Consider the following 14,970-nt stretch of genomic DNA (forward strand, 5'->3'; position numbering starts at 1 on the left):
TTTTTTAAGGTTTACCTTGACTTATAGCAATAGCACTTAGACTTATATACCGCTTCACGCTGCTGTTACAGCCCTCTCTAAGCGGTTTACAGAGTCAGCCTATGAGCCCCCAACAATCTGGAGTCCTCATTTTACCGACCTGGGAAGGACGGAAGGCTGAGTCAACCTTGAGCCGGTCAGGATCAAACTGCCGGCAGTGGGCAGAGTCATCCTGCAGTGCTGTATTCTAACCACTGCGCCACCTCAGCTCTTATGACCCCAGTTGAGCTGGAAGTTCTACTGTAAGGGGATGTGGTCACAAAATGGGTCATTACAGGACCAGACCCCAATTTTACGATCGTTTTTAACTGTGCTCATTAGAGGAATCATCACAACTTGTTAAGCAAAATCCGGCTTCTCCCGGATGACGTTGTGTGTCAGAAGGTTGCAAATTGGGATCGCAATTGTGACTGCAATTCCCATCAACGCCAGCCAGTTGCCAAGCACCCTCATTGTGATCATGTGACCACGAGGAAGGTGCGACGGTAGTAACTTTCAGGATGAGTCATAAGTCAACTTTCTCATGGCTGTTGTAACTTTGAAGCATCGTTAAACAAGCGGTAGTAAGTGGAAGACGTAGGGTAGGGCTGCTCCATTCAGCTGAGCTGTAACATCCTTTCTTTGGCTTAATGAACTCACCAACCTTGTCAGTTGGGTCAACTAATGGTTAGTACCTCCTTGGAGTTAAATTAGGGTCAACAGAATTCAAGGAGAGTTAGACTTGGTTCATTTGTGACTACGTAGGGATTCTAGGCTGGACCCTCTTTTGACTTCACCCCCAGGTTCTGCTACTCCTTCTCCTACACCTCCCCACTGGCTTTTTGCAGACTTACCTTCAGCTCTAAGCCACGGATCATATCTTGGTCAAGGCCCCGCTGTCCCCGGAAGGCCAGGATTTTCTGGCGGGATGTAACCATCTCCTTGCTCAGCACCGATGTGATGTTCTCAAAGACTTGCAGCTTGGTCTCCAGCCAAGAGACCCTCTTCACTCTTCTCAAGAGGGTGCACCAGCTCACCTCCCACTCCTCCACCGGCGAGGCGGAGAAAGAGCTTTCTCCCCCAGGATCCTGAATCATCAGGGTGAGAGGAGCCTTCACCAAAAGCTTGGCATCTATTAAAGGTGAGTTGGACTGACTCCCTCTTGGAGATGAACTGCCCTTCAGGTGGTTGACATACTGGAGCAGCAGCATCAGGTGTCTTCCTGCCGCGTTCTTCTCATGAACGTTTTGATCCCCTGTGTTGCCCTGTTGGGAAGGAACAGGACAGCCATGACAGGAGAAGGACTCAGTGCTTTGGTCCCGTTTGACAACTCTCAGCCTGGCATCCCTCAAGGGCGCCAGCCGGAGTGTCCACACCTTGGCAGAGATACTGGTGCTCACGGCTTCCCAGCCCTACCTTGAATAAACATCCGATCCTGGAAAATCGGCAACCTTCATCCCTGGGGCAAAGTCCTGAAGGATTCTGTTCGGGGAAAGATTGGCAAAAATGGAAGAAAAGAGAAGTAGGTGGATGGATGGAGAGAGAAAGAAGGGGATGGGAGGATGGACGATAGAGAACAGAGAACAGACAGATACAGACATGGAGATAGGAAGCTATAAAACACAGATGTAAACCTATACGGTTAAAATACAGAAAGTCAGATAAATGTAATGGGAGGACCTGGCGTTCATTCCTGGATGTTTCGGGATTATCGCCAGCATCTGGATCCATCGACACCCTGCACACCGCCGCCTGACCGTAGTTGACCAGGACATATTCACACATGCGGCGATGATCCTGCAAGATAGGTTTTGCAAGAGAAAACCCACGGAGAAAAGGAATTTGATTTTTATAGGAGTTGAAGAGCATCTACGAGGAAGGGGAAGGGAGATATGTAAAAAGAAACCCGCACATGTGCATAAAAAGAAGCAGGGCTTTGATGACGTGACGGTCGCCCCCATTCGGACTTTTCTTTTAACTAGGGACACCTGTGATGGAATGTTATCCAGATTCCCAGAAGGGAGGGGGGCATTCCAGAGGAGCAAGAGACAATGCAATTTAGACAGTTTGTGTGTGAGAAAGAGGATGAAGACTGCCCCTCCTCAATGGTTCCCAGAGGGCACGTTTTATGTGCAAATAGTTTAGCTTGGCAAGATTTATGTCTATAAGTGAGGAACAATAAAGAAATTTGCTTAGAAGAACTGCAATGTGTCTTTCTTGGTTTTGGGGAGCCTGACAACACCCCTGTCAGAACATCTCTCTATTTGAAAGTCATCTCTGAAGTTAATGGCAATAATTTCCCCCAAGATCAGACTAAGATTCTCTATGATCCAAACTGGATCACCTCCCATATCTCTTCCGTTCTTCCTCACTACACAGTTAGCCAGTCCCCCAGCCGATATGCTTTCTCCCTTACTTCCAAATTGCTCATTGGACCCTTCCAGATGCATCCTGGTATCCCACAATGCACGGCAAATTCCGGAATCTCCTTGTTAAGGGTGGCCTTGCAAGGACCCTGGAAGCAAACGAGGACACACATCAAATGCCGAACTTTTGCAACGCCGCGATTTCTAAGCTTGAGTTAGAAACAGGATTAAGCAAAGCTTGTGAAGTTATGAACCTGGGTTGGAATCGCACCCCTTCAGGCCTAAACCATGGTTTGCAAGACGGGGACTGAAATTAAATGGACCCAGCTTTCGCTGGATGCAGCAGAACCATTTTCAAATCTCCTTGATCCGTCCTGTTCCTGAATTATTATTTTCCTTTCCACTAGAAGCTTTGTCAAATGTTTTTTAAATGAGTGCGTGGCAAAATGCAATTCTTAAAAAGGAACTGGATGTGGGGAGGGGGGAATAAAACAGACAGTTTCGGCCATCCAGAGTGAAAGATCAGCTCTTAAAGGTGTTTTTAAAGCCATATATAAAGCATATTGGTTGCATCGAATTAGGATCACCCAATTCTTATTGCCGGCATTTGATAAGAGAAGTTTCCACTTGGGAAACTTGAAATCTCCCAACATTGTTGAATCACTGGGAACTCATTTTGCTTTGCCTTGGCATAGTGTTGTGAACCATCTTAACCCAGTTGGAGGGCAGCCATTTTCACATCTTTTTGTGAGAATTTGTCAACTCTCAGCTGTCCCGTTTACACACAACGGTCCATTGCTAAGTTCAACGGCAAGAAAAAAAATACCTTTTCTTCGGACGGTAAATTGTCTTTCCCGTCAACTTCAGAATCTCCTTCTTTACAATCCTGGCAAGTGGGGTTGCTATTATTTCTGAGAGAAACAGGAAAAGAAAAAGAAAAAAAAAGTGGTCCCCAAGAGATTTTAGCTGGAATCTTTCCGAGGACAAATTAGCTGAGGGTTATTTTAGTTAGAAGCATTCAAATAATAAGGTCTCTCCTTCTGTTTTCCCCGCAATCATTTTTTTTAAGGAGGTTTGAGCTGAGAGGGACCGGCCCAAAGTCACCCAGCTTTTATCCCCGAGGCAGGATTAGAACTCATGATCTCCAAGCCTCTAGTCCAGCACCTTAACCAGTAGACCAAACTGACTCTCTAATAGTACATATGTTTCTTGGAATCTTTTTCCTAGGCTGGGACACAATTCGTCGGTGGGATGACCATAATAGCAGTGTTCTAATATCTCAGGGGCTGCCACAAAGAAGAGGGGGGTCAAGCTCTTCTCCAAAGCCCCTGAAGGCAGGAAAAGAAGCAACGGATGGAAACTAATCCAGGAGAGAAGCAACCTAGAACTAAGGAGAAATTTCCTGACAGTGGGAACAATTAACCAGTGGAACACCTTGCCTCCAGAAGTTGTGGGTGCTCCAACACTGGAGGTTTTTAAGGAGAGATTGGGCAGCCATTTGTCCGAAATGGGATAGGGTTTTCTGCTTGAGCAGGGGGTTGGACTAGAAGACCTCCAAGGTCCCTTCCGACTCTGTTATTCTGTTACCCTAAAGAGTTATTGGGGACATCCGCACCTATCGTTTGAAAAGCCAGAAAATGAAGAGATGGGAAGCCACCTCTTTTGTTAAGCATTTCCATGAAATGCTTAACAAAAGCAGAGCAGTTGAGCAGAGCAGTTGAGACATCTTATAAGGGATCATTTTTTTTGCTAAAATGGCCTTCCCACAAACCTGGAAAAAACAGAAGGCGGTGTTTTTTGGACGAGGAGAGGAGATGGAAAGACAAGAAAGTCTGTTTTGCTTTGTTTTGTTTTCGTTTCTCCTCCTCTTATCCAGCTTAATCCTCTTGATAGCGTTGCTACGAGAGGGAAGCAGAGAGGAAGCAGGGAGAATTGCGCAACAGGGCACGCATTTCCGTGACATGTGCAGACAACCAAACCAAAACACTAGATAGCCTTTCCCAAAAAAAATCATCCTGAGATTCTCCTGGATTTGGGGGCCCTAAATTAAATGGGCGAATCGATAGGTCCCGTAGTCCTGGCACGGAGCAAAGAGGGAAATAGGGAAATATTTCGTGGAGAGCAGAACGTGGCAGTTGATGCACGCATTGGGGTTTTCAACCTGGGGGGTCCTTCTCAAATATCTCTGATTTTTTTCCCCCCTCCAACCTTTAGAAAACTGCTTGGGCAATCACAGGAGAATCAGTCTCCCTTGCCTCTTGGTTCTGTTGGCTACCGTGTGCCCAGTCAGGATGAGGGGTTAGGACCAATTTGAGGGCTTTGGGATAGCGGTGACTCTCCTACAATTTTTTCCCAGCTCACCCCAGCTCAAGAGCAACAAAGGTGATCAGGGGGCTGGAAGCTAAAGCCTAGGAAGAACGGTTGTAGGGATTGGGTATGGCTAGTTTCTTGAAAAGAAGGACTAGGGGTGACCTGTTAGCAGAGTTCCAATATCTAAGGGGCTGCCCCAAAGAAGAGGGAGTCAAGCTATTCTCCAACGCACTTAAAGGCAGGACAAGAAACCATGGATGGGAACTCATCAAGGAGAGAAGCAACCTGGAACTAAGGAGGAATTTCCAGACAGTGAGAACGACGAGCCTTCAGAAGTTGTGGAGAAATGATTGGACAGCCATTTGTCTGCAATGGCATAGGGTCTCCTGCTTGTGCAGGGGGGTTGGACTAGAAGACCTCCCAAGGTCCCTTCCAACTGTGTTATTCTGGTATTCTCCTGGAGTGGAGCACACATGTCGGATCCAGCCGAAGCCTGGTTAGTCCAGGAGCTTTGATGCCAAACCTTCCAGTGCTGCTATTCTGTTACTTTTTCTCCAGCATCCTAGTCCACCTTGATTAGGAGAGAGTAAGGGGAGGTGGTCCTTCTCCATCCAAATAGAGGCAGGGAGAAATGGACGTTTCTAAGATTCAGTTGCTCTTGCAGAAGGCAGGACAGCTATTAGGACTTCATTGTGAGCTGGAAGATGATGTCAGCCATGGACGAAACCTTGTCTCCACCTCTTCAACAGGGCGAGCATCCTAAACAGGTGAGCTAACGGCCTCTCCGGCTTTCTTCATTCATCATTCTCTGGCCCTGGCTCTATCTTTGTGCCTCTCCCGCTATATATCTCCACCCCCACCCCCCCAAGTCTAGTTCTCTCTCCTCTTTTTCCTGACTGCCATCTCCTTCCCCCCCCAGCCCCCCTCCCACTTCATCACGTGTCCTCCCTCTTGCGAAAGAGACTCACCGTGTCCTCCAGGTCAAGCAGGCTGTGTAATAGGGATTTTGCAGGTCTCCTTGCAGGAGGATCCTACTGTGGCTGCAGAGGTCTTTCGGCTCTCCGGCATGGGCGCGGATGCAAAACGGGGAGCCCTGTTTGGCTCCATCCAGAGGGGGGCAGGCTGTTGGGGGACCAGCACAGCTGTTGCTGCTGCTGCTGCTGTTTCTCTGTCTGTCTGCCATCCGCAGCAGTTCCTGTGCAACCAGGAGAGAGAGAGAAAGAGAGAGAGAGAGAGAAATAGGGACTTCAGATCTCCACCACACTGCCTTGCCGGCTGGCAACGCTCAGGAAGAGACCCCTCCCCAAGGTCCAAGGGGGTCTCTCTGGCCTGCTAAAGCTAGCAAGATGTCCTTCCTTCCAAGGATTGTTCGGCTGGGCTGAACGGAGGAGCCCAGCTGAAAGGGTTGAGGCAGCTGTGACAGGAAGTTACACAGCCACCCTTTGAATTCCCCCCTGACAAACACAGTGACGACGCAGTGCAGAAGGCAGGAAAGACCAGCGAGGCTGAATCCAGGGCCACAAGGTCCAGCGAAAGCGACGGAGGAGATTCCTCCTCATTGGATAGGGAGGCTGGGGGGTGGAGGGGGTCTTAGCCTTCGCAGAGGGATTTTTGCCCCCTTTCCATGCCATCCTCCACTTACAACTGTTTTACTGAGTGGCCGTTCGTGGTTACCAAAAGCAACTCATGACCGTTGGTTTTTTTGTGTGTGTGTTTACGGCCGGAGAGGTCAGGTGATCAAAATCCAGACGCTTGGCAACTGGCATGTACTTGCGACGGTTGCCGTGATCCCCTTTTGCAACCTTCAGACGAGCCAAGTCGGTGGGGGAAGCCACGTTCACCACGTTACTAACTTCCCAACTTCACCCCTGTGGCCAGGAAGGCCGTAAAATTGGGGGGGGGCAACTCACTTCATTGTCTCACTTAGCAACAGACGCTTTGGGCTCAGCTGTGAGCGTAAGGGGAGGACCCCCTCTCTAAATGAATAATAAGATTGGGGTTGTGGGCGTACCAACTCAAATTGGTGGAAGGGTCTTCTGGAGGAAGTTGGGGGCCAGCGATGTGCGTGCGTGATTTCTCTCCCTGTGAAAAGCAATTCCCTCTCCCCCCCACCTTTCGTGGGGAGGGAGGGTTCCCTTCCTGACGGTTAGAACAATTAACCAGTGGAACCACCTGCCTCCAGAAGCGGTGAATGCTCCAACACTGGATGTTTTTAAGAAGAGACTGGAGAGCCGTTTGTCTGAAATGGGATAGGGTTTCCTGCCTGAGCAGGGGGTTGGACTAGATGACCTCCAAGGTCTCTTCCAACTCTGTTATTCTATTCTATTCTATTCTATTCTGTTCTGTTCTGTTCTGTTCTGTTCTATTCTTCTTCTTCTTCTTCTTCTTCTTCTTCTTCTTATTATTATTATTATTATTATTATTATTATTATTATTATTATTATTATTATTATTATTATTCTGTTCCTCCTGCTAGGCTGTGCCCCCAGACTTCTGTCTCCAAATCCTACCGTTATCTCTACCGTAGCTCTTAGGCTGACCTATTTTCTCACCACCAATGGAGTTTCAGGTGGTGAGAGTGGTTAATCATGATGAAAGCCGGATCGGGTGAAGTTTGCTCTCATCTCCTTCAACTTCATTAGCCCAAAACAGCTTTCTGAGGCCAGCTGGCAGATAATCCGAGCGAAGCTGTTCAAAGATGGGAGTTGAGATGTTTTGTTTGGCTGGACTGGCCGCTAGGATTTCTGAGCAACTGCTCCTCAGAGCTGTTTTCTCTAGGACGTTGAGCAGACGCCCCCAAAGTTTTTTCATATATATATATAAGATGTAAGAGGATGGAGGACCTGCATGGTGTCAACCGAAATTGAGCCATGCTCATTTTCAGCCATGCTCATTTTCAAAGTCTGTCTCTATCTGTCAGAACCATGACGCATGGATAATCGATATGTTTTATGTATGCAGTGGGTTTTATGAACTATTCATTGACCAATTCTTATTCTTATTCTTCTCCTCCTCCTCCTCCTCCTCCTCCTCCTCCTCCTCCTTCTCCTCTTCTTTCTCCTCTTGTCTATCTACTCCTTCTCTACCTTTCCTCCTCCTCCTCCTCCTCCTCCTCCTCCTCCTCCTCCTCCTCCTCCTTCTTCTTCTTCTTCTTCTTCTTCTTCTTCTTCTTCTTCTTCTTCTTCTTCTTCTTCTTCTTCTTCTTCTTCTTCTTCTTCTTCTTCTCTCCCTTCTCCTCCTGTCTATCTTCTCCTCTATCTTGTCCTTCTCTATCTTCTCCTCCTCCTTTCCTTCTCCTTCTCTTCTCCTCCTCTCCTTCCTCTTTCTTTATCTTCTCTTCATCCTCTTGGTCCTTCTTCTCCTCCCGGCGACATTGCCAGTTTGATGACTTGAACGTCCCTCAGCAAGGTGCTGCTACAATAACCCACTTCATCCTCGTATCAAAGTGAACGTTTCCTTTAAGTAGAGCTAAACCCCGAACTGGGCGCAATGCATTTACACAACTTTCTTACTCATCATACGAAACTTGCTCTTCTAGAATATTTTCCAACTTCTAAGCTGGCTCACTTGCTCACGGTTTCCCATCCCACAACTAACCCAATTGGTAGCCCAGATATAACAGTCTAACCTGAAGTTGGCATTAGATGGGGAAAAGGATATTTGATGGCATCTCTTATGCCACAACAAGAATTGTGATGTGTCAGGCAAGAAAACCATCTAATCTCAGTCTCCTGTTTCCTGCAAGGGCCCTTCAGCTGCCTTTGTGATTCCCAGACCTTAGCAAGAAAATAAATGCCCTTATTCTTTTACTGCAAACAGCCACCTGAACAGGTTTTCACGCCCTTGAAGTCAAAATGTATCCTTGACCCTTTAGGGAGTGAATGATCTTCCTTCATTGTGCATCCTGCAGGACTGGTTTATGCTCCGCAAAATAAACAGATCCCTCTTTCTTAGAGATGCAGGATCCAGGAGCGATGATCCTAGAGACCAAGTCGGCAAAGCACATATGTCAGCTTGCGAGGGCTTGTGCGTTGCAGCTTGTTAAAATTAAAACAAAAGCAGCTCTTTTTTTTTTTTTTTTTGCAAGACAGCCAGCAGTCCAGCATCTACACTTTTTGCAAACTGTACCGCTTTCCACCTACACAAGGTTGCTTTGTAAATCTTTCGGCTGCGGATTGGCTGCTTAAAATTAGGGGAATCCGGAGTTTCGAGCCTCTAGTTCTTGGCCAAGCCACATCCTCTTGTGTTTGGGAGTGTTTTTAGCCGAGTAGTCTCTGCGCTCGTGAAAGGATGGGCTGGCGGGGAATTACCAGAGGAAGCAAGTCAGCTGCGGAAAGTACCGAAAAACTTATTGTCAGTTTCGAGTTGCGTTTGGAGACCACACGTCAACACTCAAAAGTGCCTCCCGCTGAGTGCAGCGGTGCTGACCTCTGCGGACAGGCTGAGTAGTCCTTTCTAGGAGATCATTGTATTTGGGTTCTTGCAAACCCACAAGGGAGGCCCCAAATTTAACTCGGCAAATTTCACGTTTGTTGAGTTTTGCCCCGTTCTTACGACTTTTCTTGCCACTGTTGTTAAGTTGCAGTTGTTAAATTAGTCTCCACGGTTGTTGTCAGAAGTTCGCTGAAGGGGATCACGTGACCCCACTCTGCGACCGTCGTAAATAGGAGTCAGAAGCATGTGAATTGTGATCGCGTTGCCCTGGGGATGCTGCCACGGTCGTTAAGGGTGAAAAGCGGTCGTAAGTCACTTTGTTCAGGGTAACTTTGAGTGGTCACTAAAGGAACTGTCGTAAGATGAGGACTGCCTATATATAAAAAAAGACTCGGTATTGTAGATTGTCACACCGGCTTTTGCGAATCAGTGAGTTTTGGCACAGGTTTGTCATGTTTTGAGGAGTTTTTCTTCTTTCCTTAAACAAGGAAAAGGAAAAAAGGGGGGGATTTGCAGAAGGGAAATATCTAGAGCGGGAGGGGTTCTTGAAATTTGACATTTTTCTCTCCCTCCCTTTTTTTTCCCCCCTGAAGCACAAATGATCTTGCTATCCTGTGATTTACACCTTTCCATGACTTCTGGGTCCAGCGGTTTGGGCGTTCGACCATTTTTAACGCATTATTTTACCGACCGTTTTTAACACATGCAAATCTGGGGTGGTTTATTGCACATAAAATTTGACACGTGCGTATCAGATATGAAGGCTGAGTGATTTATTACGAACGTCTATCCTATTTTTTTTTGGAGAGAGATTTATGATGATTTCTTTTTTTTTTAAATCAGGAAAAAGGGAAGTACTAAAACTTTTTTTTTTTAATTGGCTGTTGGGAATCTTCCCGAGTCTTTCCTGCTCGGTTTGGAAATTCCGGTAAGCACCGCCTACAATTTCAAAGGAGTCATGAGGACTAGAAGCTTTTGAAGGTTTAAACAGTCAGCCACACAAGAAGTGAGTAGCCATTTGAGGGTGATATTTAAGATTGGAGGAAGCTAGCAAATTAGCTAGTGAGGTAACTTGGGGTGAGAGGGAAAAAAAACTAGGCCAAAGTCACCCAACCGGCTTTCACGGCTAAGGTGAGACTAGAACTCACCGTCTCCTGGTGATGGGCCCAAAGTCACCCAATGGGCTTTCACACCTAAGGTGAGACTAGAACTCTCAGTTCTCCCAGTGATTGGCCCAAAGTCACCCAATGGGCTTTCACGCCTAAGGTGAGACTAGAACTCTCCGTCTCCCGGTGATTGGCCCAAAGTCATTAGGCTTTCATACCTAATGTGGGACTAGAACTCACCATCTCCTGGTGATTGGTCCCAAAGTCACCTATGATGGATGAGGAATTCTAGGAGCTGAAGTCCACACATCTTAAAGTTGCCAGGTTTGGAGAGCCCTGATCTAAAGCATGATCATATCCCTACTTGCTTAGGAGTATGCAAGTCCATAAGAAATTGTCAAAAATGCTAGTTACAGGAAGCCGGAGACCTGTTGCAGGTCTTCTGAGGAGTTTTTAACAACCGATGAGAAAGAGATCCTCTGCAAATTCCTCCAATGAATCTGTAAATGCCTGGCAAAACCCACAGTCGGCATTTGAGGACGGCCACCACTCAATCCACGTCGAATCGTCCAAAGGATACTGGTATCTACGGAGAAGAAAAAGGATATTTTTAAAGGAAAACCAGCAGATGTTCACATGGATGGAGGAAACCCAGGTGGCTGATGGGTGTTTTTTTTTTACTGCACAATCACAACAGCGGAGCTGCTGTAAAAAAAAGTGTCAGCTAACAACGTTGTAGTTAAACTCGCTTCAGGGTCCTGGTGTTAACGTCCCTGAGTGGTGTTTCTCAACTTGGGCAACTTTGAAAATGGGCTGGACTTCAACTCCCAGAATTCCCCAACTGGCTGGGGGATTCTGGGAGTTGAAGTCCTACCCAAGGTTAAAGAAGAGTGTCCTAGAGCATGCCCTCTTTCTCAAAAAAAGGTTTTGGGTGACGGATCGCCCCTCCAACAGAAAGATGGTTTGCTTACCTGGCATTGGCGTCCTGTCCTGTCTTCAATGCCTCTTTTCCCATGATCAAGTAATTCTGCGTTGGATTCAGCTGGATGTCCGTACAGGAGCTCTTTTTAATAAAGATGATTTCTGTGTTCTTCTCGGCAAAAGTCACCCCTGCGGAAGAGTTGAAACAAACTGAAGGGAACCTACGAGTCAAACATTCTCCCACTGTGTTTAAATCTAATAGAAGAGCCTAGAATGTAATAGAATAGAATAGAATAGAATACAATAGTATAGAATAGAATAGAATAGAATAGAATAGAATAGAATAGAATAGAATAGAGTAGAGTAGAGTAGAGTAGAGTAGAGTAGAGTAGAGTAGAACAGAATAGCGTAGAATAGAATAGAATAGAATAGAATAGAATAGAATAGAATAAAATAGAATAGAATAGAATAGAATAGAATAGAATAGAATAGAATAGAATAGAATAGAATAGAATAGAATAACAGAGTTGGAAGGGACCTTGGAGGTCTTCTAGTCCAACCCCCTGCCCAGGCAGGAAATCCTATACCATTTCAGACAGGTGAATGTCCAGTCTCTTCTTAAAAACTTCCAGCGTTGGAGCATCCACAACTTCTGGAGGCAGGTTGTTCCACTGATTAATTGTTCTTACTGTCAGGAAGTTTCTCCTTAGTTCTAGGTTGCTTCTCTCCTTGATTAGTTTGCATCCGTTGCTTCTTGTCCTGCCCTCAAGTACTTTTTAAGATAATTTTTTTTTTAATCAGGAAAAGGCCCATTTCAGAAATCTAACATGCTAATCGTTGCAAAGTGTATGTGTGCTGAATGCAGTTGTGATTAATACTGAAACCTCAGCTAGCATTTCCCCCTTAAGTATCCATCTTTTATGTGGGTTTTTTTTTCATTGCTAACGTGCCTTTCTGTGTTTTCTTGACACCACATTTTTAGAGCCGTATCTTGATAGGCGAATCAAACTCTAACATACAGGGAAGTGGAGACGCTGAAGGACCATGGCGTTGCAATCGGCACGTTGATTTGAGGACCCGAAATCGCAGAGCCATCATCCAATGGGCAAGCCACAGTAGCAGGAAGCAAAAAAAATATGATTGCTTAAATAGCAGCAATCGTTTTAAATAAAGAAACGTTGAAGCCACCCAGAGTCATCTCAAAAGGACCGGTGGACATCATAAAAATGTAATAAATCAACGGAGCCCTTTCCAATCAGTCTAGCCCGGCGTTCTCACCTAGTTTATAGGGTTCCAGGAGGACTGCGTTGTATTTAACAAAGCTCCCCTCTTCCTTGGATGATTTGATAACCACTTTGTAAACTGAAGGGGTAGAAAGCAGAAAGAACCATTTGTTAAATAAATACCATCATCATTGCTGACATTTTACACACATACACACAAAATACACACGCATGCATGCAGAGAGAGAGAGAGAGAGAGAGAGACAGACAGACAGACAGACAGACAGAGAGAAAACAGGCAGACAGACAGACAGACAGAGAGAGAAAGAGAGACAAACAGGCAGACAGACACACACAAAGAGAGAGAGAAACAGGCAGACAGAGAGAGAGAGAGAAAGGCAGAGAGAGAGAGAGAGAGAGAGAGAAACAGGCAGAGAGAGAGAGAGAGAGAGAGAGAGACAGGCAGACAGAGAGAGAGAGAAACAGGCAGACACACAGAGAGAGAGACAAACAGACAGACACAGACACACACAAACAGGCAGACAGACACACACACACAGAGACAGACAGACACACATACACACACAGTCCTTCTTTAGCTACACATTCCTTCACAGATAATAAAGATTATATATATATATATATATATATAATCCAGAAATTTCAACAGAATGATATCCCACAATCAGGCAGCCTTCAGGATCTGCCCCTGCCTGTGTGCATCTGAAGTGCTAGCTAAACTGACAGCCCCCCCCCCACCTCTTAACATCCCATAAGGGATCGACCTTCCTTCCCACAGTGTATTGCCTAGAATGATATAGAACCTGCGCTAAAGTTGGAAAAATGTGCTTTAAAACGGAGCCTCCAGGCCCACCCTTGTGCCTTGTAGCCAGCAAGGAAATCTACGTTATCGCCAGGAAGGGTTTGGGCATCCCATTCCTGGTGCCCTGTTTATGGGACTGTTTTCTTGTAAGCCTGGGACCCTTACCATAGGCAATGTTCTGCTGGCAAGCGGCCTCTTTCCGGGTATCCAAAGTTATGGAGGTGTCCATCCGGGGCTGCATATGTCCACATTCCGCTATATTTTGAGGAAACAGAAGAATCTTTTTAAGCAAGAAAATGGAAACAGAAGAGATCCTGTGGGATGCATCTGATTGGAACACTTGCCTCCCCTTCAAACTTAAACTCCTGTTTTTTTCCTCTCTCTTAAATTCTAGTATAAACAAGCAGATGCAGAATTTTCTTTCCTTGGATGCACAGTTTAGAGATGTTTGGGGGATGATGCTTTAAATTTACCTGCAATTCTTCCCCCCCCCGCTCTCTCTCTACTGAGACTAGGAAGTAGGTGGGAAAAATACAAATTCCCTTCCCAGTGAATCATGTTATATGATCCTCTGACACATTGCTTGCTCATATCAACCATGGTGACCTAAAGAAAGTTCTTTTGTTAAACAAAATAATAATAAATAAATTGAAGCAATTTTTAACCATTTCCCCCCCACCCCCCCGGTCATTTAATTCAAGTTACTTTTTGACTGCTTACCTTCCATACATTTGCATTCGCTGCCTTCACATAATTTAACAAGAGATTCTTCTCCGTAAGCGTTATAAAAAATGGTGCACCGTTTTTCTGTAGAAACAAAACAAAACAAAAGAAAAATCATTTTCTTGAAACCGAGAGAGATTGATCGTGTATTTAAGTTAGGGAAGGGGAAGGGGGAAGAGAGGGAAAGGAAATGAAAGGAAAGGAAAGGGGAGGAAGGAGGGAAGGAGGGAGGGAAGGAAGGAAAGGAAAGGAAAGGAAGGAAGGGATGAGCAGGGAAAGGAAGGGAAGGGAAGGAAAGGGGAGGGAGAGAGAAGGAAGGAAGGATTATTTTATTTATTTATTTATTTATTTATTTATTTATTTATTTATTATTATTTTATTATTATATTGTACTGCACTGTATGGTGCTGTACGTCCGGTGCTGTATGTCTGGTGCTGTACGTACAGTCCTGCACGTACGGTGCTGCACGTGTGGTCCTGTACGTCCGGTGCTGTACGTACTGTCCGATACGTATGGTATTGTACGTCCAGTACGGTACGTCCGGTATGGTACATACAGTACGGTACATACGGGAAGGAAGGAAGGTGTGAAGGGAAGGGAAGGGAAGGAAGGGAAGGAAGGGAAAGGAAAGGAAAGGAAAAGAAAAGAAAAGAAAGGAAAGGAAAGGAAAAGAAAGGAAAGGAAAGGAAAGGAAGGGAAAGGAAGGGAAAGGAAAGGAAAGGAAGGGAAAGGAAAGGAAAGGAAAGGAAAAGAAAGGAAAGGAAAAGAAAAGAAAAGAAAGGAAAGGAAGGGAAGGGAAAGGAAAGGAAAGGAAAGGAAAGGAAAGGAAAGGAAAAGAAAAGAAAGGAAAGGAAAGGAAAGGAAAGGAAAGGAAAGGAAAGGAAAGGAAAAGAAAAGAAAGGAAAGGAAAGGAAGGGAAAGGAAAGGAAAGACGAGGAAAGGAAAGGAAAGGGCTAAATTCTCTTGAAATAAGGTAGATTTTTGAAAAAGCGGAATGCCAAACAGGAGCCAGCATTCCATTCAGTAGAATAATCAATACTAAAAT

The 14,970-nt window shown here is 45.6% G+C and overlaps 2 protein-coding genes across 2 annotated transcripts in view; both read right to left on the bottom strand.

The window, feature by feature from the left end:
- Positions 1 to 872: 872 nt before the first annotated feature.
- Positions 873 to 5,877, bottom strand: LOC114923686 (TNF receptor-associated factor 1-like; the record flags this gene model as incomplete). The annotated part of the gene is made up of 5 exons (XM_029286994.1): positions 5,663 to 5,877; positions 3,211 to 3,295; positions 2,435 to 2,533; positions 1,435 to 1,500; positions 873 to 1,283 (listed from the first exon to the last, which is right to left on the bottom strand). Coding segments are annotated over exons 1-5 (876 nt in total), but the record flags the coding sequence as incomplete, so codon positions are not given.
- A 4,587-nt stretch (positions 5,878 to 10,464) lies between these two features.
- Positions 10,465 to 14,970, bottom strand: part of LOC107300387 (complement C5) — an 8,043-nt gene continuing 3,537 nt past the window's right edge. The window contains exons 4-8 of the mRNA XM_015829722.1: positions 13,922 to 14,008; positions 13,367 to 13,456; positions 12,434 to 12,517; positions 11,206 to 11,344; positions 10,465 to 10,820 (exon numbers count right to left, since the gene is read on the bottom strand). Coding sequence (XP_015685208.1) covers positions 10,688 to 10,820; positions 11,206 to 11,344; positions 12,434 to 12,517; positions 13,367 to 13,456; positions 13,922 to 14,008 — 533 coding nt within the window. The 3' untranslated portion in view covers positions 10,465 to 10,687. The remainder of the gene's footprint in view (positions 10,821 to 11,205; positions 11,345 to 12,433; positions 12,518 to 13,366; positions 13,457 to 13,921; positions 14,009 to 14,970) is intronic.

Source organism: Protobothrops mucrosquamatus, unplaced genomic scaffold (assembly GCF_001527695.2).
Source record: "Protobothrops mucrosquamatus isolate PMUCROS unplaced genomic scaffold, P.Mucros_1.0 scaffold6857, whole genome shotgun sequence".
NCBI lineage: Eukaryota > Metazoa > Chordata > Lepidosauria > Squamata > Viperidae > Protobothrops > Protobothrops mucrosquamatus.